A 22,249-nucleotide genomic window follows, 5' to 3' on the forward strand; every position below is an offset into this window, starting at 1 on the left:
AGTTTCATTGGGAGTCCATCTTTGATCTGGAAGTAGAGTTGCATAATGCATTGTATCCTCATATCTGGATATGATATTCTGCATTACACAGTTACTGTACATCTCCTTAAATGAAAAGCCACAATACAAAATCAACAACAGGAAGAAAAATAGAAATTTACAATGCCATGAAGTTAAATAACATGCTACAAAGAGATTTTCTGTCTGTTGTTTCACTCCTAAGATGCCTGCAGCAGCTGGGCCAGGCTGAAGATGGGAGTCCTGGCTCCAATTCTAGGTCAGCATCCATAGGTGCAGGCATGGGGGAGTGAATCAGCAGATGGGAGCTCTCATTATTTGTCTTACTTTCTCTCTCTGCCTCTCAAATAAAAATTTAAAGTTGATCATTCAGTGGATTTTAGTGTATCTGTAGTATATCTGCTTAGTGTATCTGTTCTGTTATCACAGTTAATTATGAAACAATTTCACGAATCCAGAAATGAATCTGGAATCTTCCAGATTTCCTTTCTTCCCCCAAACCACTCATTATTTGTAGGCAACTGCTAACCAGCTTTATATCTCAATGGGTTTACCCATTCTAGATATTTCCCTCCTTCCTTTTCTCTCTCACCCCTCCTTCCCTCTCTCTCTCTCTCTCTTCTTTCTTTCTTTCTTTTTTTTTTTTTTTAGATTTATTTACTTTATTGGAAAAGCAGATTTACAGAGGAGGAGAGACAGAGGAAGATCTTCCGTCTGCTGATTCACTCCCCAAGTGCCCGCAACAGCTGGAGCTGAGCCAGTCCAAAGCCTGGAGCCTGGAGCCTCTTCTGGGTCTCCTGCCTGGGTGCAGGGTCCCAAGGCTTTGGGCCTCTACTGCTTTGCCAGACCACAAGCAGGGAACTGGATGGGAAGCAGGGCCACCAGGATACGAACCAGTGTCCTTATGGGATCCCAGTGTGTGCAAGGCGAGGATTTAGCCAAGTGGGCTACTGTACCAGGCCCGTGGTTAGGTTTCCTTTTCATTACTGAGTTGAATAGTTTCAGCATGCCTTTTTTTGTTTGTTTGTTTTTGATGATGTTTACATTATCATTGATTGGGGAGGGCGCTGAGGAGTAAGTGAAAATGGATGAGATCATTGTTTCCAATTTCCTTTTCTTCTTGCTGTATCTGAGGGAAGGGGTGGAGAGAGAAGGGGAGAGCCCCACCCAGCAGTCCAACCACACCAGTACCTGGAGTCACCCAGTGTCATTCCAGGGTCTGCAGTGTGGAACATGGGTGAGGGTACTACTGTTCAGTTGATTTCAATTCTTCTGAAGTGCTGCTGATTTAGTTGCTCCAAGAGTGAGGAAATCCTTCCAAGGTCTATTGTCTGACATAGTTTACCTTAAAGTCTTCATTCATCCAGATACTTGCTGTCAGCACTTGGCTGGGGAAGTTGTTCAATTTGTTCTGCCCTCCATCCTCTGTTGTGGTACTAGATGTCCTCTGCCAGTCCCAGTGGACTGCCATCCATATATCATATGTGCATCGACATGCCATCCACTGCATCGTCTTCAGCAACTAGGAGGCCCAGTAATGATTCAATGCACTCCATGATCAGACCACCTATCCTGCGATTCTCATGGTTGGATTTCTGAGTCCATTGATTCAGTTGCAAGATTCCCTAAAGCAACCTCATCTGAGGTGACCACAGACCTGACTCCTGTGTGTGCCACACAGTATGGGGTCTGGCTTAGTCTGTCACCCGCATAAGTCTACACACAAGTTGGTGGTTGCAGTTGCTGGGTCAGTTCTGTCTCCAGCCTAATCTGTCTCTCTTTCTCTCAATTTATTTTTAATGGGAAAGCAGGTATACAGAGAGAAGGAGATACAGAGAGAAAGATGTTCCATCCACTGGTTCACTGCCCAAGTGGTGACAATGGCTGGAGCTAATTTGAAGCCAGGAGCCAGAACTTCTTCCTGCTCTCCTATGTGGGAGCAGAGTCCCAAGGCTTTGGGTCATCCTCTGCTGCTTTCCCAGGCCACAAGGAGGGAGCTGGATGGGAAGTGGAGCAGCCAGGACTCAAAGTGGCACCCATATGGGATCCCAGCGCATTCATAGGCAAGGACTTTAATCACTACTCTATTGCGATGGGTCCAATGGTTTTCCTAAGAAATGGGGCTGGGGAGACCGAATGCGATAGCCTGCTATCCAACCAGGTCCACCCCCAGCCCTGCTTCTCATGTTCACCAGTGGGAGCTGCAGCCCATCAGAGGGCTGACCACAGTTTCATTACTAGGTTCAGTCCCAGCCCCGAATCATGCACTTTCCAGGTGGTTCTGCAATGTAGCTTGACAGGAATTGCCCCCCATTTCCAGCACTTGCCAGCTGATGCTGTGGCAAAGCCTGACCAGCCCACTCTTACTCTGACTTATTTTTGTACCAGTGGATATGTTCGCTTAGCCCAGTTTGGCTCTCCCCCTAATCCAGCTCACATATAGACTAGTAGGTGTTGTAGCCCTGTCTAACCTGATCTGCCCTTGGTTCCATTTCTTATACTCATCGACAGGAGTAGTGGCCCAGCAGGGGAACCCCTGCTGCCCCCCTACTGTGCTCATCATCCACTAGTGTTCCATGGGTATGACATGGCCTGCCTTACCTCAGCATTTGCCAGTGGGTGCTCTGGCCTGGCCTGGCCTACTCTTAGTCATAGCTCATGCTGCCAGGTAGCATGCTAGATCTCTTCATTCTTTTGCTTTGATGCACAGTTATAAAATTTTGACAAAGTCCATTTTACCTGATTTTTTTTTCTTTTCTTTTTTTTTTTTTTTAAAGATTTATTCATTTTATTACAGCCAGATATACAGAGAGGAGTAGAGACAGAGAGGAAGATCTTCCGTCCGATGATTCACTCCCCAAGTGAGCCGCAACGGGCCGACGCGCGCCAATCCAAAGCCGGGAACCTGGAACCTCTTCCGGGTCCTCCCACGCGGGTGCAGTGTCCCAATGCATTGGGCCGTCCTCAACTGCGATTTTTTTTTTTTTCTTAGAAAATTTGAAAGAGTGATAGGAGAAAGAAAGGAAAATGTCCCCTTCTTTGATTCACTCTCCAAATGGCCTTGAAGGCCTGCTTGGCTAAAGCCAGGACCCCAGAACTCTGTCTGGAACCTCCCATGTGGGTAGCCCAAGTACCTGGGCCATCATCTGCTCTGTCAGTATTAGCAGGAAATTGGATTGGACCCAGAGCAGCTGGGATTTGAATTGGGATCCCAGTAAGGGATGCTGGTGTTGCATGTGGTGGCTTAACCTGTTGTGCCGTGATGCTGGCCCCTTACTTTATTTATTTGGCTTGGGTTTTGTCTATATTTGGGAAACAATTACCTAATCTAAGGTCATAAAAATTTACTCCTAAATGTGCTTGTAAGGGTTTTATAGTTCTACTTATTTTTTGTTTGTTTTGAAAGGTAGTTACAGAAAAAGAGAGAGCTTAAATTCACTGGTTTACTCCCCAGGTGGTCTCATTAGCCATACCAAAACCAGGAAGCAGAAACTTCATCCAGGTATCCCACCGGCATGCAGAGGCTCAAGCGCTTCCATGATCCTCTACTGCTTTCAGAAGCATATTAGCAGGGTTCTGAATGACAAGTGGAGCAGCTGAGATTCGAACTTGTGTGCATATGGAATGCCAGCATCACAGGCAGTGGCTCAGCCTGCTACACCACAGGACCAGCTCCAGTTTTGTTTCTTACATTTTGATATTTGGTCCATTCACGCTTAGTTTTTATCATATGCATATAGTAATCCAGTTGTCACGGTACCATTTATTGAGAAAAGTCTTTCCTTGTTGAATTGCCTTATCACCCTTGTCAGTGAGCAATTGACCACAGACACAGAACTTTGTTTCCTGTAGTTTAAAATTGTTTGAATTGCTAGGCATCCTTTGCATGTGAATTTCAGGACTAGCTTGTTTCTGAAAACCGCAGCTGGGATTTTGGTAAGGGTTGCATTGAATCTGTCAGTCACTTTGGGGAGTAATGCTGTCTTAGTGATTGAAATGTTTGATCTCCTGGTTCACTCTGCAGATATTTGCAGCAGCTGGGGCTAGACCAGGTCAACGCTATTAGTCTGAAACTCCGTCTAGGTCTCCTATGGGGAATCAGTCAGAGGCCCTTGGAGCAGGATCTGCTGCATTCCCAGGTGTGTTAGGATGCTGAATGGGAAGCAGAGCATCCGGGACTAGAACCTGTGCTGTGATACAGGATGCTGGCTTTGCAGGTGGCATTCTAAGGTGTTGTACCACAGCACTGGCATACTACTAATGAATCTTACGATATATGAACCACAAGATACTTTTCCATTTTTGCTGTCTTTAGTTTTTATTAAAGAATGTTTTGTTCTTTTCTATAGTATGAGTTTTTGGCACTTGTTATATTTATTTCCAAGTATCTTTACTGTTTTTGGTGCTCTTAATATCAGTTCTGATTTGAGCACTGGTAACAGTTGAAGTAGTTGATTTAAATGCATATATATTGATTGTGTAGCTTGAAGCCTTACTAAGCTTGCTTGTTGACTCTTAAGTTTTTTTAGTGGTCTCCTTAGGGTTTTCTGTATTGCAGGTCATTGCATGTGCGAATGAAAATGATTTTGCTTCTTCCTTTCCAATTTGGATGCTTTCTTTTTTCCTTCTCAGTTGCCCTGGTTAGTACAATGTTAAATAGAAATAATGATAGTATTAAAAAATAATTTTTTTCTTATTTTTTCTTCATTTTTGACAATCTTTACATAGTTAATTAGGGCACAAAGGTTCAAGGGCTAGAGGAAAGTGAGTAAGACTATTATTTCCACATTTTTTTTCCTGTATCTGGAATAAAGGGGGAGATAAAGGGAGGGGGAAAAAAGTAAAAAGTAAAAGAAAAAAAAAAGGTAATTGATAGTGAAATCTTTATCTTTTTCCTGATCTTACTGGGAAAGCCTTTCTTCCTAAGTATGTTGTTAGCTGTGGGATTTTTTAAAAATTTTTATTGGAAAGGCAGATTTATAGAAAGACAGAAACATCTTTAATCTGCTGGCTGACTCCCCACATGGCCAGAGCTGAGCCAGTCTGAAGCCAGGAGCTTCTTCTGGATCTCCCAGATGGGTACAGGGTCTCAAGGCCTTGGACCGTCCTCCACTGCTTTCCCAGGCCACAGGCTGGGAGCTGGATGGGAAGTGGAGCAGCTGGGGTATGAACTGGCACCCATATGGGATTCTTACAGGTAGAGAATAAGCCAGTTAAACCATTGTGTTAGCTCTTTGTTTTTTGTTTCTAATTTCATTCTGTGGTGTCTGGATTTAATTTGTAATTATTTATTTTACTTATTTGAAAGAGGAAGCAGTTTCCCATCTTTGGTTCATTCCCCAAATGCCTGTAATGGCCAAGACTAGATGAAACTGAAGCTGGGCATCTGAAACACAGTGTGGTCTCATGTGTGGGTGAAGTGGATTCAGAGGCTTGACCTGTCCTCCGCTGCCTCCCAGGCTGTGCCTTAGTAGGGAGGCAGAGGAGTTTGGGCTTGAACCCAGGTTTTCCAGTATGAGATGTTGGGGATCATGGCTTCAGACCCACCCTCTTAATATGCTGAGGCTTCTTTCATGGTCTAATATTTGATCAATCCTGGAAAGTATTTGTGTCCTTTGGTAGAGTGTGTATTCTTTTCATGACGTATTTGATAGATGTCTGTTAGATCTAGGTCGTTTATGTTGTTCAGATCTTGCATTTCTTGGTTGATCTTCTCCTTAGTTGCCTGTCCATTATTAAAACAAAGGTGTTGAAGTGTCCATGTATTATTTTTATTTATTGCCTTCAATTCTGTCAACTTTTCTTCACATATTTTGGGGCATATATTAAAATTTGTGTGTTCCACCTTCATGGACTGACCCTTTCAACAGAATAAGGTTTTTTTGTTTTTTTTTTTTTTTAACAGTTTTAAACAATTTGAAAAAAAAAATTGTGTTTTGTATTGAAAGTATGTGAAATAAAAATGTGCATCACTCCAACCCTTTTAAGAAATCAGTTTTATCAATTTATGGTATTGTTTTTAAAGATTTGTTTGGGGGGCCCGGCCTAATAGTCTAGTGGCATAAGTCCTTACCTTGCATGTGCCAGGATCCCATATGGGTTCACTTGGGATCCCATATGGGTTCATATCCCGATGACCGCGCTTTCCATCCAGCTCCCTGCTTGTGGCCTGGGAAAGCAGTGAGGACAGCCCAAAGCCTTGGGCCCCTGCACTTGCATGGGAGACACAGAAGAAGTTCCAGGCTCCTGGTTTTGGATCAGCTTGACTCTGGCTGTAGCTGCCACTTCGAGAGTGAACCACTGGACGGAAGATCTCCTTCTCTGTCTCTTCTCTCTGTATATCTGACTTTCCAATAAAAATAAATAAAATCTTAAAAAGAGATCTATTTATGGAAGGCAGAGTTACAGAAAGGTAAGAGCAGAGCCAGAGAGAGAAAGAGATCTTCCATTTGCTGGTTCATCCCCAAAAGGGCCACAGCAGCCAGGGCTGAGCAAGGCCAGAGCCAGGAGCCAGGAGCTTCTTCCAGGTCTCCCATGTGGGTGACAGGGGCCCCAGCACTTGGGCCATCTTCCATTAGCAGGGAACTGGATCAGAAGTGGAACAGCTGGGATTTGAACTGGCGCCCATTTAGGATACCAGTAGTGCAGTTTTTAGTTGTATCCACTACACAATGTATTGGTGATACTGGTGGGCCCTATGGTATATCTTTAGAGACCTTGTAAGTAAACTTACACTTACTTTAAGCAAAAGAACAATCATAGTATTAATGTTCTGCAGCATTTAAAAAATTAAATCCACCTTGGATCCCAGAAGTTACCTAATGTAAATTATTTATTTCTTAGAATAAGAAGGCTAAGGCTCATGGAAGGTGTTTGACTTACATAGGTGACTGAGCTGGGACTAGATCATTGGTTCTTCATGGAACAGTGCCTCTTAGAACGCAAGGGTCTTGTAATACCGTGACGGGTATTTCGTCATGAGTTTTCAGAACAGATTGTTTTATAAGGTATGTGTTGAAATAATTACTGCTTTTTTTTCTCTTTTTAATTTTTAATAGCTCCTTGTGGAAATTCTTATGAGGCCTACAATCTCTATCCGGGGACAGAAACTGAAAAGTAAGTATAATTGTCAGGTGCCGGTCATCATGGGGCAGTATACTGATGTGAAGACACTTCTCTGGCCTTGTTCTTCTCTTCCCTTTCCAACTCTTTTAACAGTGTGGGTGTGCCTTCTCTTCGCTTATAGGTCATGCTGTCTTCTCTAGTAACTGTATAATGGAAGGAATTCTGGGTTCAAGCAAAAAAATTCATGAAAAATGGAATTACAAATCAGTATCCATGTAGGATGGGTATGTGGTATAGCAGTTAAATATCACTTGTGATGCCCATATCCGAGTACTTGGTTTGGGTCCCAGCTACTCTGTTTCCTACCCAACTTTCTGCTAACATACAGCTTGGAAAGCAGCACATGACAGCTCAGTCCAGTTGTCCCTATCTATTTTTGAGAGAGCCGGGTTGACTTCTAGGCCCCTGGTTTTGCCTGGTTCAGTCTTAGCTCTTTGAGGATCCGGGGAGTATTCCAGTAGGTTGGAAATTTTTCCTTTTCTTTTTTTCCCCCCTTTTATCCAAGATTTATTTATTTGAGTTAGAGAAGGCAAGAAAGAGAAGAGAGATCTTAATTCACTTAACTCACTCCCCACAATGGTCAGATTTGGGACATGCTGAAACCAGGAATCTCTAGATCTCTCTTGGCAGTAGAAAGTTGCAAGCCATCTTCCACTGCTTTTTCCAAGCCATCAGCAGGGAGCTGGATAAGAAGTTGAGCAGCTGGGACTTGAACATATTCCTGTTTGGGAAGCTGGCATTGTAGCTACACTGTAATGCCATGTTTCTTTGCCTTTCAAATATTCATTTTGTATTTACGATTTCTTTATTTCATCAGAAAGGCAGAGTTACAGAGAGAGGGCGGGCCAGAGTAAGAAATATTCCAATCACTGGTTCACATTTCAGATGACCACAGTAGCCAGGACTGGGTTAGGCTGGAACCAGGAGCTTCATGCAGGTCTCCCGCATGGGTGGCAGGAGCTCGGGTACTTGGGTCATCCTGCACTGCTTTCACAGGCACATTAGCAGGGAACTGGACTGAAAATGGGTGGATCAGTACTCTAGTCAGCATCCCTGGATGCCAGGGACAAAAGCAGTAGCCTAACCCACTGTATCACAATGCTGGCCCCTGAAAGTAACTTTTTTAAAAGATCAAGTGGATGCAAACTAATTCGAAATCCATGCATATTTTTCCTGATGTGCATTTTTAAAGCAGTTTTTTTTGAAGATTATTTTCTTTTTACTGGAAAGACAGATTTACAGAGAGAAGGAAAGACAGAAAGAAAAATCCTCTGTCAGCTGATTCACTTGCCAGCTGGCTGCAGTGGCTGGAGCCAAACCGATTCGAAACCAGGAGTCTGGAGCTTCTCCTGGGTCTCCCATGTGGGTGTGGGTCCTAAGATTTTGGCGCATTCTCTACTGCTTTCCTAGGCCACAAGCAGGGAGCTGGATGGGAAGTGAAGCAGCTGGGGCACAAACTGATGCCTGTATGGGATGCTGCTGGCACTTGCAAGGCAAGGATTTAGCGTCTAGGCTACTGCACCCCTATCATGCCAGACCCTGATACACGTTTTGTTTGTTTGTTTGTTTGTTTTATATGCATTTTTCTTGCACTTTTTGAAAGCCCTTTATGTGGATTTCAAAACTTTTTGTGCCAGAATAAACTTGACTTTCAGTTGCATTTTTCCATGACCTTTTTCCACGTGCTCTTGTACAAACCTGGTGCTTTAAAGGAAAGAATATGAATGTGATTGCACTGAAGGAATTGCTTCTTCATATGTAAATAGCTAGCTGAAAGAGGAACAAATAACCTTATGAGATTATTTTAAAGATGCATTAGTTCTGTTATTGTTATAAAGTGATAAATTCTCTTTGTAAAATATTTACTCATTACCATGGATTGTGTACATTTTTTGATGATTTGTTTTATTTTTATTGGAAAGTCACATATACAATGAGGAGGAGAGACAGAGAGGAAGATCTTCTATCTGCTGGTTCACTCCCCAAGTGCCTGCAATGGCCGGTGCTCAGCCGATCTGAAACCAGGAGCCTGGAGCCTTTTCTGGGTCTCCCACTCAGGTGCAGGGTCCCTAGGCTTTGGGCTGTCCTCGACTGCTTTCCCAGGCCACAAGCAGGGAGCTGGATGGGAAGTGGGGCTGCTGGGATTAGAACCAGCGTTCATATGGGATCTCGGCACATGTGAGGCAAGGACTTTTAGCTACTAGGCTACCAGGCCAGGCCTGGTAGTACATACTTTTTAAGATGGGTCTGATATAGATGTTACTCTATTGTTACCTTTTTTTTTTAAGGAAAAAATGTATTGAAGCTCTGAAAAACAATTCTTCAGAGTAATTTTTCCAGAAAACTGTATTTACACATTGCATTTTGTGTTGTGTTAAAACGTTCATCAGACACAAGCCACACCATTCTTCAGCAGTTTAAGATAAAATGCATAGGGCACAATATGGACGGCCTGTCAAGGATGGGCTGTTTACTTCCAGCACCACTAAAATCCACTGGTTCAGATGGATATGTGTGTTCAGTTACATTCACCGACTTGGCACTGAGCAGTACAGTTGGTACAGCATTGACACAGATGACCAAGGTGCCTAGCTTTAAAGGACTTGAACCAGCAGCATTTCGAAGCAGTTTGTCAGCTGGGCAGTAACACCCTCAACGGCATATTCCTCTGTGGTCCATCACTGAATATGCTGGTAGCAACTTTGAAAGGAAAACGGTTAAACAGAAAAAGAAAAAAAAAAAGCTACAATCTCTTATTTTCTCTATTTAAAATCATGTTGTTATTCTTTATACGTATTGCAGATTCTTTTTTAAGTATTCTGTATTTAATTTTTAAAAATTAATGTACTTTGGGCCTAGCGCGGTAGCCTAGCAGCTTGAGTCCTCGCCTTGCATGCACTGCAATCGCGTATAGGCGCTGGTTCTAATCCCAGCAGCCCCACTTCCCATCCTGTGCCCTGCTTGTGGCCTGGGAAAGCAGTCGAGGACGGCTCAAAGCCTCGGGACCCTGCACCTGTGTGGGAGGCCTGGAGGAGGCTCCAGCCTCCTGGCCTCAGATCGGTACAGCTCTGGTTGTTGCAGCCATTTGGGGAGTGAATCAGCAGACAAAAGATTTTCCTTTCCTCTCTGTATATCTGACTTTCCAGTAAAAGTCAAAAAACTAAATGTTTTTTAAAAATTAATGTACTGGGGCCCGGCGGCATGGCCTAGTGGCTAAACGCCCTGGGATCCCATATTGGCGCCGGTTCTAATCCCGGCAGCTCCACTTCCCATCCAGATCCCTGCTTGTGGCCTGGGAAAGCAGTTGAGGACGGCCCAATGCATTGGGACCCTGCACCCGCGTGGGAGACCCTGAGGAAGTTCCAGGTTCCCGGCTTTGGATCGGCGCGCATCGGCCTGTTGCGGCTCACTTGGGGAGTGAATCATCGGACGGAAGATCTTCCTCTCTGTCTCTCCTCCTCTCTGTATATCTGGCTGTAATAAAATGAATAAATCCTGAAAAAAAAATAATGTACTGGGCCTGGCATGGTAGCCTAGCAGCTAAAGTTCTTGCCTTGAACACACTGGGGCCACATGTGGTTGCCAGTTCTAATCGCTGCAGCCCCACTTCCCATCCAGCTGCTTACTTGTGGCCTGGGAACGCAATCGAGAATGGCTCAAAGACTTGGGACCCTGCGTCCATGTGGGAGACCTGACGGAACTCCTGGCTTTGGATAGGTGCACATCTAACCATTTGGCCATTTGGGGAATGAACCAGCGAACGGAAGATTTTCCTCTTTGTCTCTCCTCTTCATAAATTTGATCAGCCTTTTCAGTAAAAATGAATAAAATTTTCAAAATAATAAAGAAAGGTGAACTTACAGAGAAGGAAAGACACAGATCTTTTGTCTGCCGGTTTACTCTCCAGGGGCTTAACTAATCCAAGGCCTGGAGCTTCCACTGGGTCTCTAATGTTGGGTAGCGGGGCCCAAGGACTTACACCCTCTGCTGCTTTTCTGGGCCATAAATAGGGAGCTGGATGGGAAATGGAGCAGCCAGAATTTGAATCAGTGCCCCTGTGGGATGCTTGTGCTGCAGACAGAGGGTTTATCTGGCTTTTCCACCACACTGGCCCTTAAAGGTACTTGATGAATGAGTGAGTCCTAATTCCCTTTGAACACGGAAAGCAGAAATACAGGAACAGGGATGAATTGATCTGATAGTCCTCCCTGCTCTACAGTCAGTAAGAAGATAATCATGAAGATTACTGGGCAGCTTCATGTGAGGTAACCCTTCTGATCAGGCTGACTCAGCTAAGCCACCCATCAGAATCTCAAAGGAAACAGCGTGTTTTGAGTTTTTGACAGCATTAGAGTTAATGAAAAACTGATGGGAAAATATAAACAATGGGGCCCGGCGGCGTGGCCTAGCGGCTAAAGTCCTCGCCTTGAAAGCCCTGGGATCCCATATGGGTGCCGGTTCTAATCCTGGCAGCTCCACTTCCCATCCAGATCCCTGCTTGTGGCCTGGGAAAGCAGTTGAGGACGGCCCAATGCATTGGGACACTGCACCCGCGTGGGAGACCCGGAAGAGGTTCCAGGTTCCCGGCTTTGGATCGGCGCGCATCGGCCCGTTGCGGCTCACTTGGGGAGTGAATCATCGGACGGAAGATCTTCCTCTCTGTCTCTCCTCTGTATATATCTGGCTGTAATAAAATGAATAAATCTTTAAAAAAAAAAAAAAACAATGCCAGGCAAAACACTTTGTCTGTGGTTCAGGCTTAGTTTTTTCATCTTGTGATTCAGATGTCATGAATCAGACACCCGAATGCTGCTGTGCTGAATCTGCTAATGGCTAGGAAGTTATTTAGTGGGTCAAATAGTCATAGATGTTTGATCAGTGTAAATAACAGTGATGAAAAACAAAAGAGATCTAAACAGAACACACAGTTGAGAAGTCTGTAGTAAAAGTAGTATTCCTGTTTGCTGCTGATAGAGCTTTCAATTAAAATTTATAACAAGTGCAGTTCGAGTAGTTCTGCGTTTGAAACTGTATCATGAGGAATCAGTTCAACTCAATCATTAAAGGACTGCACAGATATATTGTTTGTATTCTGTTTAAATAGCAGAAAACCCTAAACTCTGCCTGTATCCTAAACAAGGTACAAAAGAAACATGGCTTAGGTAGTGATGGGGTCACAACAGTAAGAAATCATGATGACTGTGGAACCTGGTAAAGAAATGATTGCTGTGTCAAACCAAAAGGCAGTTTGGAGTTGGTTTGTAGGTTCCAATGGGTACTGAGAAAATCTCTGGTAGGTGAGAACTAGGAGGAAATACACTAAAAGGCATATAATCATTTTGGAGGGAGTTTTTACAGTTCTTAGCTCAAAACACGTAGTTTCCTATGAGAAAAATAACCAGCTAACCCATTTGTACTTTCAGTAAGTGATGAAACGTCCAAGGACTGCTTGAGCATCCTGTATAATACCTGTGTCTGTGTAAGTACCTTGCTACTGGTGCTCCATTTATCTCCCTGCCACGTTGGTGATGGTTGAGAAGGGAAGTTTTTTTGGTTGGGATTGCATGTGTGCGAATTGTATGTGCTACAGAACCAGTACTAACAGGTAGACACTATGCAAAATAATTTTTTAAACAACTGGTTTTCTTTAAAGGTTTATTTATTAGAAAGTCACAGTAACAGAGGGAGAGGAAGCAGGGAGAGAGATTGTTTGCCTTCTGATTCACTCCCTAAATGTCCACAAAAGCCAGAACTGGACTAAATGGCAGCTAGGAACCAGGACCTCCTACTGAGGCTCTCACGGAGGGGTCAGGAGTGCTAACCCCTTGGACCTTCTTCCACTGCCTTCCAGGCACACCAGCAGAGAGCTGGGTCAAAAGAGAAGCAGCTAAGCTGGCACTCTGATGTGGGATGTAGGCAGTCCTTGCACCACAACAGCAGCCACTCGTCGTAGTTGTTGAGAGCCGGGCAGCTGGAGCAGGGATCGAGCTCCTTGAGCCCTCCTGTCTTGAGTGGTTAGAAGGGGTAAGCACTGGCAGAAAGGCTCTCACCTTGAGGGTTTCTCTTTATGTCTGTGTTTAGAAAACAAACAGAACAAGTACTAGAAGCCCCACTGATAGGTCAAATAGGACAATCTATTGGATCGATTACTAAGCCAGAAAGAATGGTGGATAGAGAAGCAATTTAGTAAAAAAAAAAAAAGAGAGAGAGCTTTACCAGTGCTGCCTTCCCCACTCCGTTTTTTTGAACTTTTTAATTTATTTGAGAGGGGGAGGAACCAAGGTGTGTGTGTTCAGAGAGAATCGGTCTCTTCTAGTTTACTCTGCATATGCTGCATCAGCTGGGACAAGACCAGACTGCAACTTGGAGTTGGAGTCACTCTGGATCTGTGATGTGTGTGGCAGGAATTGGATCACTTGAGTTGGTTGTCACTCAAAGTCTGCATGAACAGGAAGCTGGAATCAGGAACGCAGCTGGGTGTGGAACCCACACTCTCCAGTGTACTTGCCCCACTTTTGTTTTTGATAAGAAAATAAAATGAGGAAAGCACAGTGGTGCACCAGACTAAGCATCTACCTGTGTGTCGGTATCCTACGTGATGGCCTGTTTGTGTCCTGGCTGCTGCACATCCAGCTTCTTGCTAATGAGCCTGGGAAAGCAGCAGAGAATGGCTCAACTTCTGTGGCCCTGTGGGTGACCCAGAAGAAGCTCTTGGCTTCTAGCTTTGAACTGGCTCAGCTCTGACTGTTGCAACCATTTGGGGAGGGAACCGGTGGATGGAGGCTCTCTCTCTCTCTCTCGTAAAATAAATCAGAAAAAAAAAGTGTGTACATACTGTATGACTAAAAGGGAAATGTTATTCGCTTTAGCAATCATAAAAAGCCTCTGGAAGGATGCACTAAAACGTAATAAAATTAGCTAGAACAAAGCACATGTTGACAGAAAAAAATAGCAGATATGATTAACATTTTTTCCAACAGTATATCCCATAATGTGGCATAGCATATCTGATTTATCTGTTCTGTCCTGGCAGACGTGTGAACTGCTCCTGTGTGTTCAGTGGTGGCAGCAGATGAGTTGGTGAAGGTATTCTCAAAGGGAAGGAAAAGTGGTAGAAGTAGGAAAAGGCCCTGTGCTGGGTGTTAATAGCAAGGCATTCACCTGATTCCAGCATGAGGCAGTCACCTTGTCCCTGTTGGAAGGACCTTTTACTGTCAAGTTGAGGTTCATGATTGAATGATAAAGGAGGTTTGAAGCCTTTTGATTACTCCAAGAATGTCACTTTGCCCATAAGATAGGGACTAAAGCAGACTTACTGGATAAAATTTGCATACATTCTCTAACTTAATCCTCTAGAAGATTTTAGAGGCGACCATTTTACAGATGGAGAAATGCAGATCCAAAGTTGAGAAGTGTCTGGGTTAGGATTCTGTGGCTAAAATTAGAATTTGGATCTGACCCTTAATCTACATGTTTGAAACACTGTTAATTTTTCTCTTTTAAAAATTATTTGATGTGTTTGGAAGAAAGAACTCCCATGCATGCACTGGTTCACTCTGCAGTGAGTCACAATGACAAGGCTGGACCAGGTCTGAGCTGGGAGCTCTGGCCATGTCTTCCATGTGAGTGGGAGGGACCTAGCTACCTGAGCCATCAGCTGCTCACTTCCAGAGTACCTTTGGACAGGCATCTGGAGTTGAAACAGAGCCAGGCTTCCAGTCCAGGGGCTCGTACAGATTGTAGGCGTTCTGAGTGGGGCTTACATGCTACATCGGATGCTCCCAGCCCCATTACTGTTGAGTTCAACTTTGAGAACAGCGTTTCAAACCCACTGGGTGGGATACTTCGCTCTTCTATTGTATTTTGTGATTCCAACCTCTTCTGTCTTTCCCCTTCTTGTTACAGACAGAAGGAGTTACAAAACGTCTGGCAGAGAAGAATGACTTTGTGATCTTCTTGTTTACACTGATGACAAGTAAGAAGACATTCTTACAAACAGCAACGCTCATTGAAGATATTCTGGGTGTTAAAAAGGTGAGCTGTACCATCCATACTTATTAAACTCTGAATGTAAATGGCTTAAGCTCAAAGGTCATAGATTAGTAGACTGGATTAAAAAACAAAATAACAGCTATTTATTGTCAAGAAGAGACACACTTCACCAACAAAAATCAGCGGAAACTATATCACATGGGTTTTGTTGTTTTCTGTTAGTTTCATCTCTTGAAAACACTTTTTTCTGATTAAATCATCCAGTGACTCATAGATCATACAGTAGCATCATTTTCTTCAAGAAGGCTTCATTTCTTCATTTCTTCAGCTACACGTTAGTCATTCAGTAGCATGTTATTTAACTTCATGGTGTTGTTAATTTCTTTTTTCTCCCTGATGTTGATTTTGTTTTGTAGTTTTTCGTTTAAGGGGATGTATAGTAGCTGTGTAATGGAGACTATCATATCTAGTAACATGTCATTTAACTTTATGGCATTGTAAATTTCTATTTTTCTTTCTATTGTTGATTTTGTATTATGACTTTTCATTTAAGGGGATGTACAGTAGCTGTGAAATGGAGACTAACATATCCAGTTGTGAGGATACAATGTAGTATGCATTTGTACTTCCAGACAAAGATGGAGTTACAATGAAACTGTTCACTATATCTTGACGATAGGATGCTGGACTCTCTGCCATTGTCCATGCCCACAGTGATGGACATATGACTGTGTATGAAGAACTATATTTTAGTAATGATTTAGTGGAACTAGGTGGGAGGGAGGGAATTTAGGGAGGGGATAAGGGAAATGCCAGAAGCTTATGAAACTGTATCATAAAATGATAATAATAAAATGTAAAAAAAAAAAAGGTGAGCTGTGTCCTCCAGTTAGATCCTAGACCACTGAATTCTCAACATATGAACATATTAATTGAAATCAAGCTAATAATAGAACACAAAACATTAGATTGACTTAATTTTATGTGGTGGTTAATGTCACTTTGCTGAAATCAAACTGCCCATCACTAATTATCATGGTGTAAGTCTTGTTAGCATAGGTGTATGCTGTGTGGTGAAGCCTTCCTTAGAATATACTCCTTTGATGATTATATTTGGCTTTCACTTAGTAAGCCCACCTGCTTTTCTCATTAGTATTTAGTAATGGAGTTGACTAATTGATACTAACAGAAGCACAGAGAGGTGAACGCTGAGATCCTACCACTTGGCCATCACATAGACATTCATGTGGTTAGTCGCTTTTTAAAAACTGTGATCAAATTAAAAACAGTGAATTTAAAAATTTCTAACCAAGAACTCACCCCACAAAATTTCATTTACAAACTTTTGCTAGAAATGTGCTGCTAGAACTCTGGTGTGATGCCTGTCAGGATATGGTGTTTGTCTCCCTAGTCCCTGTCTGTCCTAAGTCTCCATTTCTTCCTCTTAAGGAAGTCACGTCTTGCATGTTGCTGTTGAGGGAGAGAGGGTGCTCATGTGCATCGTGGGGGCCATCTTTCATTTCTGTTTTTCTGATGTACTTCCTCCAGGCCCTGCTTGTTACCACCCAGGCTGAAGTACAAGTGGCCATTGTCCCCAGGAATACATTGGAGATTTGTGTAGGCCCCAAACTCTTTGTGCCCTTTCATAAAAGGCTTTGTTATTTTTCCAGTAATTGTCTGCTGCAGCCAGGGTGGGAAAGGGAACCTCTAAGACAGAAACGGCAGGTTTCCTGCAGCCTCAGCCCAGGAGGCCAGCATTGGTCCTTCATAAATATCCTCATCTGTCCCATTGTGTCCTCTCATTCCTTTCTGTGTTGCCAGAAATAGTGATAGATTCTGTTAAATACTATCAGTACCTTGGTGCAGTGTGAATGGAGGTGGACATCATACAGAAAGTAGAAACCCAAATCACGAACTGGGAAAACATGTCCAGTTCATACCATAAACAAAAGATTGGTGCTAATAATTTGTCAAGCATTTTTACAAAGCAGCGAGGGAAAAAAAACAGCCTAGTCAAAAAATAGACGACGAAAACAAGACAATGATATGAACAAGCATGTCACAGGAAAAAAAATCATCCATAATTATAGAAGATGCTTAGTTTTGTTGAAGCAAATCAGTGATGAAAAGATAGAACTTGGTGACAGTATCGATCAGTGGAAACATTTGTATCCTGCTAATAATCTTCAGCAGAATATGTAATTTTTAAAAACCAATTTTATTGGAAAGTCAGACATACAGAGAGGAGGAGAGACAGGAAAGTTTTCCATCCATTCTTTGACTCCCCAAATGGTCGCAATGGCTGAAGCTGCCCAGATCTGGAGCCAGGAGCATCTTTCATGTCTACCATGCGAGTGCAGGGTCCCAAGGCTTTGGGCCGTCCTTGACTGCTTTCCCAGGACACAAGCAGGGAGGTGGGTGGGAAGCAGGACCTGCCAGGATTAGAACTGGTGCCATATGGGATTCCGGCGCGTTCAAGGCGAGGACTTTAACTGCTAGGCTATCATGCCAGGCCCAAGAATATATAATTTTTTAAAAATTTGTTATTTTATTTATTTGAAAGGCAGTGTTACAGAGAGAGGTAGAGACATATTTCTTTTTGTTGATTCACTCCTCGCATGGCTGTGAAGGCCAGTGGTGGGTCAGCCTAAAACCAGGAGCCAGAAGCTTCATTCATGGTGCCTGAACCCAGACATTTGGATTATCCTTGCTGCTTTCCCAAGCTCATTAGCAGGGAGCCAAATCTGAAGTGGAGCAGCTGGGATTCAAATTGGCATTCTAATGGGATTCCAGTGTCGGGTGTGGTAACTTTACCTTTGCCATGACCCAGGGTTCCTTGTTTGCTTGTTGTTTAAGATTTATTTGAAAGGTAGAGTTAGAGAAGGTGAGATGAGAGATCTTCAATCCACTAGTTCACTCCTCAAATGGCTGAAGTGGCAGAGCTGGACAGATGTGAAGCCAGGAGCCAGGAACTTTGTTGTGGTCTCCCACAAGGGTGCAGGGGTCCAAGGACTTGCTTTCCTAGGCCATTAGCAGGCACATTAATAGAGAGTTGAATTGGAAGGGAATAGGTGGTATTCAAAAACCACATCCATAAGGGATTCTGACCTTGAAGGTGGTGGTTTTAACGTACTATATTTTATTTCTTAGATAGGAAGTGTCTAGGGCCCAGAGCAGTAGCCTGGTGGCTAACTCCTCGCCTTGTGTGTGCTGGGATCCCATATGGGCACTAGTTCATGTCCTGGCTGTTACACTTCTCACCCAGCTCCCTGCTTGTGACCTGGGAAAGCAGCAGAGAATGCCCCAAAGCCTTGGGACCCTGCACCCTAGTGGGAGACCCAGAGGAGATTCCTGGGTCCTGGCTTTGTTGTAGCCATTTGGGGAGTGAGCCAGCGGGTGAAAGATCTGTCTCTCCTTCTCTCTGTATATCTGCCTTTCCAATAAAAATAAGATAAATAAATCATTTTTAAAAATATAGCAAGAGTAATAATTTGATTTATGAAACTTAGGCATTTGTTGTTTTATTTTTTTCTTTAACTATGCACAATGTGTCAGTGGTGCTCAAAGGATAAATTTAATTATGAGACTAACCCTGTGAGGTAGGATCGTCCCGTTTTACAAATAAGTGAAGACTGGAGCAGTGCTTTAACTTACCTCTGATTCGAACACACATGATCCGGTTACTAGGTTTTTGGAGGCCAGTGCAGAGTAAGGGCACATTGAATCTCGAGTGACTTGAGCATGGGAATCGTTTCATTTGTGTCTCCTTAGGAGATGATCCGACTAGATGAAGTCCCCAATCTGAGCTCCTTAGTGTCCAATTTCGATCAGCAGCAGCTTGCTAATTTCTGCCGGATTCTGGCTGTCACCATTTCGGAGATGGACACAGGGAATGATGACAAGCACACGCTTCTCGCCAAAAATGCTCAGCAGAAGAAGAGCTTGAGCTTGGGTCCTTCTGCAGCTGAAATCAACCAAGGTGAATTTTCTGAGTTCTCTGAATTGTGAAGCTGTGGTCTGAGATTCCTCGTCAGTCATTTAGCCTTCAGTGTCTCTAGGGCTTCCTAGGATCCCCTTGATGAGGGTAAACTTTGTGTTGGCTGATTCGTGGCTGTTCTGTCCACAACACTGTGGAACACTGGCGTATGTAGGATGTTGGACTAGTTTTTCTTTAAGGAATGTTATTGGAGAGAGCAGAGCAACAGAGAGGAAGGGAGAGAAAGGGACTTGGTCACCAATATCTAGGTCTGGGCCAGGCCAGAGTCAGAAGCTAGGAATAATCCTGGTCTGCCATGTAGGTCAAGTACTGGGGCCATCTGCCACTGTTTTTCCAGGCGCATTGGCAGGGAGCTGGGTGGGAAGTGGAACAGCCAGAACTTGAGCTGACACTCTGATATGGGATGCATGTGGTACAAGCAAGCAGTGGCTAATCCACTGTGCCACAACATTGGCCCCAGCGAGAAACAATTTTGGTTTTAGTAAACTATGGTTGTAAGCTAGTTTTCTTTCCCAGCATTAATGATCTATGCTATATTCTTAGAGCTTAGATTATGCTAAATATGATAGAGCCTGTTTTTGAGATTCTCAAAACTATCACCCAATTGTTCCTTTTGTTGATGCAGATGAAAACAAATGGTTCCTTTAGGAGTTAAAAAAAAATCATTCAGCATTTTAGTCAAAGATGGAGATGAAGCCATGAGCTTACAGCACATGAAGCATAAAAACAGCAGGATTGATGGGAGCGTGTGGAACGTAGGCTGTGTCAGCGAGCAAGAGCTCTGCCTTTGCAGATTCTCAGAAGTCATGGGAATTGTACTTGTCAGCTAGTGGCATATTAAACAACAAGAAGTGTGGGCAGTGAGACTAAAGCTGTGAGAATTACAGACTGTGGTGCAAGGGTCACATTTCCCAGGTTTGTATAAGAAGTTCCTGGATGTGACCTGGACAGGATAGAGCCTGTGACTTTCATTGTCTTTTTAAGAAACTCAGGAATGTCTACGTGGAAAGTCAGAGCTTAAAAACCTGGCTGCTGGGTGGGTCAAATCTGAGGAGTGTCCAGTGTACAGGAAAAGGGAAGACTGGGTCTTCTGAACTGTCCTGGGAGGAAGAGTTGAAACAAGTACAGCTATTTATGTTGCAGAAAAGAGGCCTAGCCCAAAAATTCAGCTATGTGAAAAGTTTCTTACAGAATCTTAAGACCTTTATTTTTAGAAAAAAGTAATACATACTCAAGGTTTAAAAAAAAGATTGTGCTGGCGTGGCACCGCAAGTAAAGCTTCCCTATGCAGTGCCATCTTCTCATGTTGTGCCATGTTCAAGTCCTGGCTGCTCTGCTTCCGGTCCAGCTCTGCTAATGTGACTGTGAAAACAGCGGAAGATGACCTAAGTTGAGTCCTGCCACATATGTGGGAGACCAGGATGGGATTCCTGGCCCAGGCTTTTGCAGCCATCTGGGAATTAAGCTAGTGTGTGAAAACTTTCTGTTGCTGTATCTTTCACAAAGGAAAAGTAGGGGGGAAAAGCAATTCAAATAATACAAAATGAGCAGCAGGTAAATAGTAGAAGTTTTTGTCCTCTTTTCTTCAGTAACCTATTGCCAGTATTTCTGTCACAGAGTGGAGGAGGGAGATTCCTGTTTGTAAAGGTGGCAATGTGAAATGTACACTGTTCTGGGAGCTTTTTCTTTCACTTTATCTTGCAAAGCACTTTATTCCCGTGCAGTTAGAATCACATGATTTTATTTTTAAGATTTATTTATTTTATTGGAAAGTCAGATATACAGAGAGGAGGAGAGACAGAGAGAACGATCTTCTGTCCAGTAATTCACTCCCCAAGTGGGCTGTGGAGCAGTGACTGGAGCTGAGCCAGTCTGAAGTCAGGAACCTGGAGCTTCTTCCAGGTCTCCCATGTGGGTGCAGGTACCGGAGCTCTCTTCTGCTGCCTTCTTAGGAACACCAGCAGGGAACTGGATTACAAGTGGAGAAGTGAGAGACTTAAATCCGGATGCATGTGGGATGCCAGCAGTGTAGGCAATGGCTTAATTCAATCCCCCACTGAACTGGCTCCTGTTCACAACTATGTAATATCCCATTATATAGGCATACCAGGATTTATCCGACTAGGGCCCTATTGATGGAAATTCCATTTACTTCCATTTACTTACAGTTTCTGTAACAACCTTATTTATGCAGTATGTTGTATTGGATATCTGCATTTTAAACTTTGATGGCTGTTGACAAGTTAATCTTCCAGAGGCAATACTCACTTTTTAAAAGATTTATTTATTTTATTTTTATTGGAAAGTCAGATATACATAGAGGAGGAGAGACAGAGAGGAAGATCTTCCATCTGATGATTCACTCCCCAAGTGAGTGCAATGGCCAGTGCTTCGCCGATCTGAAGCTGGGAACCTGGAACCTCCTTCCAGATCTCTCACACGGGTGCAGGGTCCCAAGGCATTGGGCCGTCCTCAACTGCTTTCCCAGGCCACAAGCAGGGATCTGGATGGGAAGTGGAGCTGCCGGGATTAGAACCGGCGCCCATATATAATCCCAGGGCGTTCAAGGCGAGGATTTTAGCCGCTAGGCCACGCCACCGGGCCCAACACTTGAACTATTTTTGTCTCTCAGCTTTGGGAGTAATGTTACAAATATGTGTGTACATTGATCTGATAATTCAACTCTTTTGGCTATAAACTTGGGAGTCAGAATTGCTAAGAGAGAGAGAGATTGATGAGAGATAGAAAGAGATAGAAAGAGAGAAAGATTGCTGAGAGAGAGAGAGCGCCCCAAGGTTGGACAGCGCAGGGTTTTATACACTGAAGGGCAATTCCACAGTCGTGATTCGTCAGTGTAACTGTTAACATTTAAAAAGAGCAAGTTGGCAGGCTTCTATTGGTGAGTTTGAAGCAAGCAACTTTAAAAAAGTACAAACCAGTGGACTCTGGGTAGTGAGCAAGTCTTACCTAAAAAGCACACCAGGGGCCTCCTTCCTGAGGAGTGCTCTGCCTACTTGACCTGTCAGGTGTCACGTAGGCTGTCAATCCTGGAGTTCACAAGTGTCGCCCCCCCAACCCCCCACCCCAGCCAAGCAAGACAGAAACCACAAAAGCAGA

The 22,249-nt window shown here is 43.6% G+C and overlaps 1 protein-coding gene across 2 annotated transcripts in view; it reads left to right on the top strand.

Annotated features, from left to right (window-relative positions):
- The window catches only part of TRPC4AP (transient receptor potential cation channel subfamily C member 4 associated protein), a 67,253-nt gene that overhangs the window by 20,708 nt on the left and 24,296 nt on the right, over positions 1-22,249 (top strand). For both annotated transcript variants that reach the window (XM_004585750.2, XM_004585751.2), the window contains exons 4-7: positions 7,077-7,134; positions 12,567-12,622; positions 15,049-15,177; positions 18,907-19,114. In XM_004585750.2, the coding sequence (XP_004585807.2) occupies positions 7,077-7,134; positions 12,567-12,622; positions 15,049-15,177; positions 18,907-19,114 (451 nt within the window). The remainder of the gene's footprint in view (positions 1-7,076; positions 7,135-12,566; positions 12,623-15,048; positions 15,178-18,906; positions 19,115-22,249) is intronic.

This window comes from Ochotona princeps, chromosome 22 (assembly GCF_030435755.1).
Source record: "Ochotona princeps isolate mOchPri1 chromosome 22, mOchPri1.hap1, whole genome shotgun sequence".
Classification (NCBI taxonomy): domain Eukaryota; kingdom Metazoa; phylum Chordata; class Mammalia; order Lagomorpha; family Ochotonidae; genus Ochotona; species Ochotona princeps.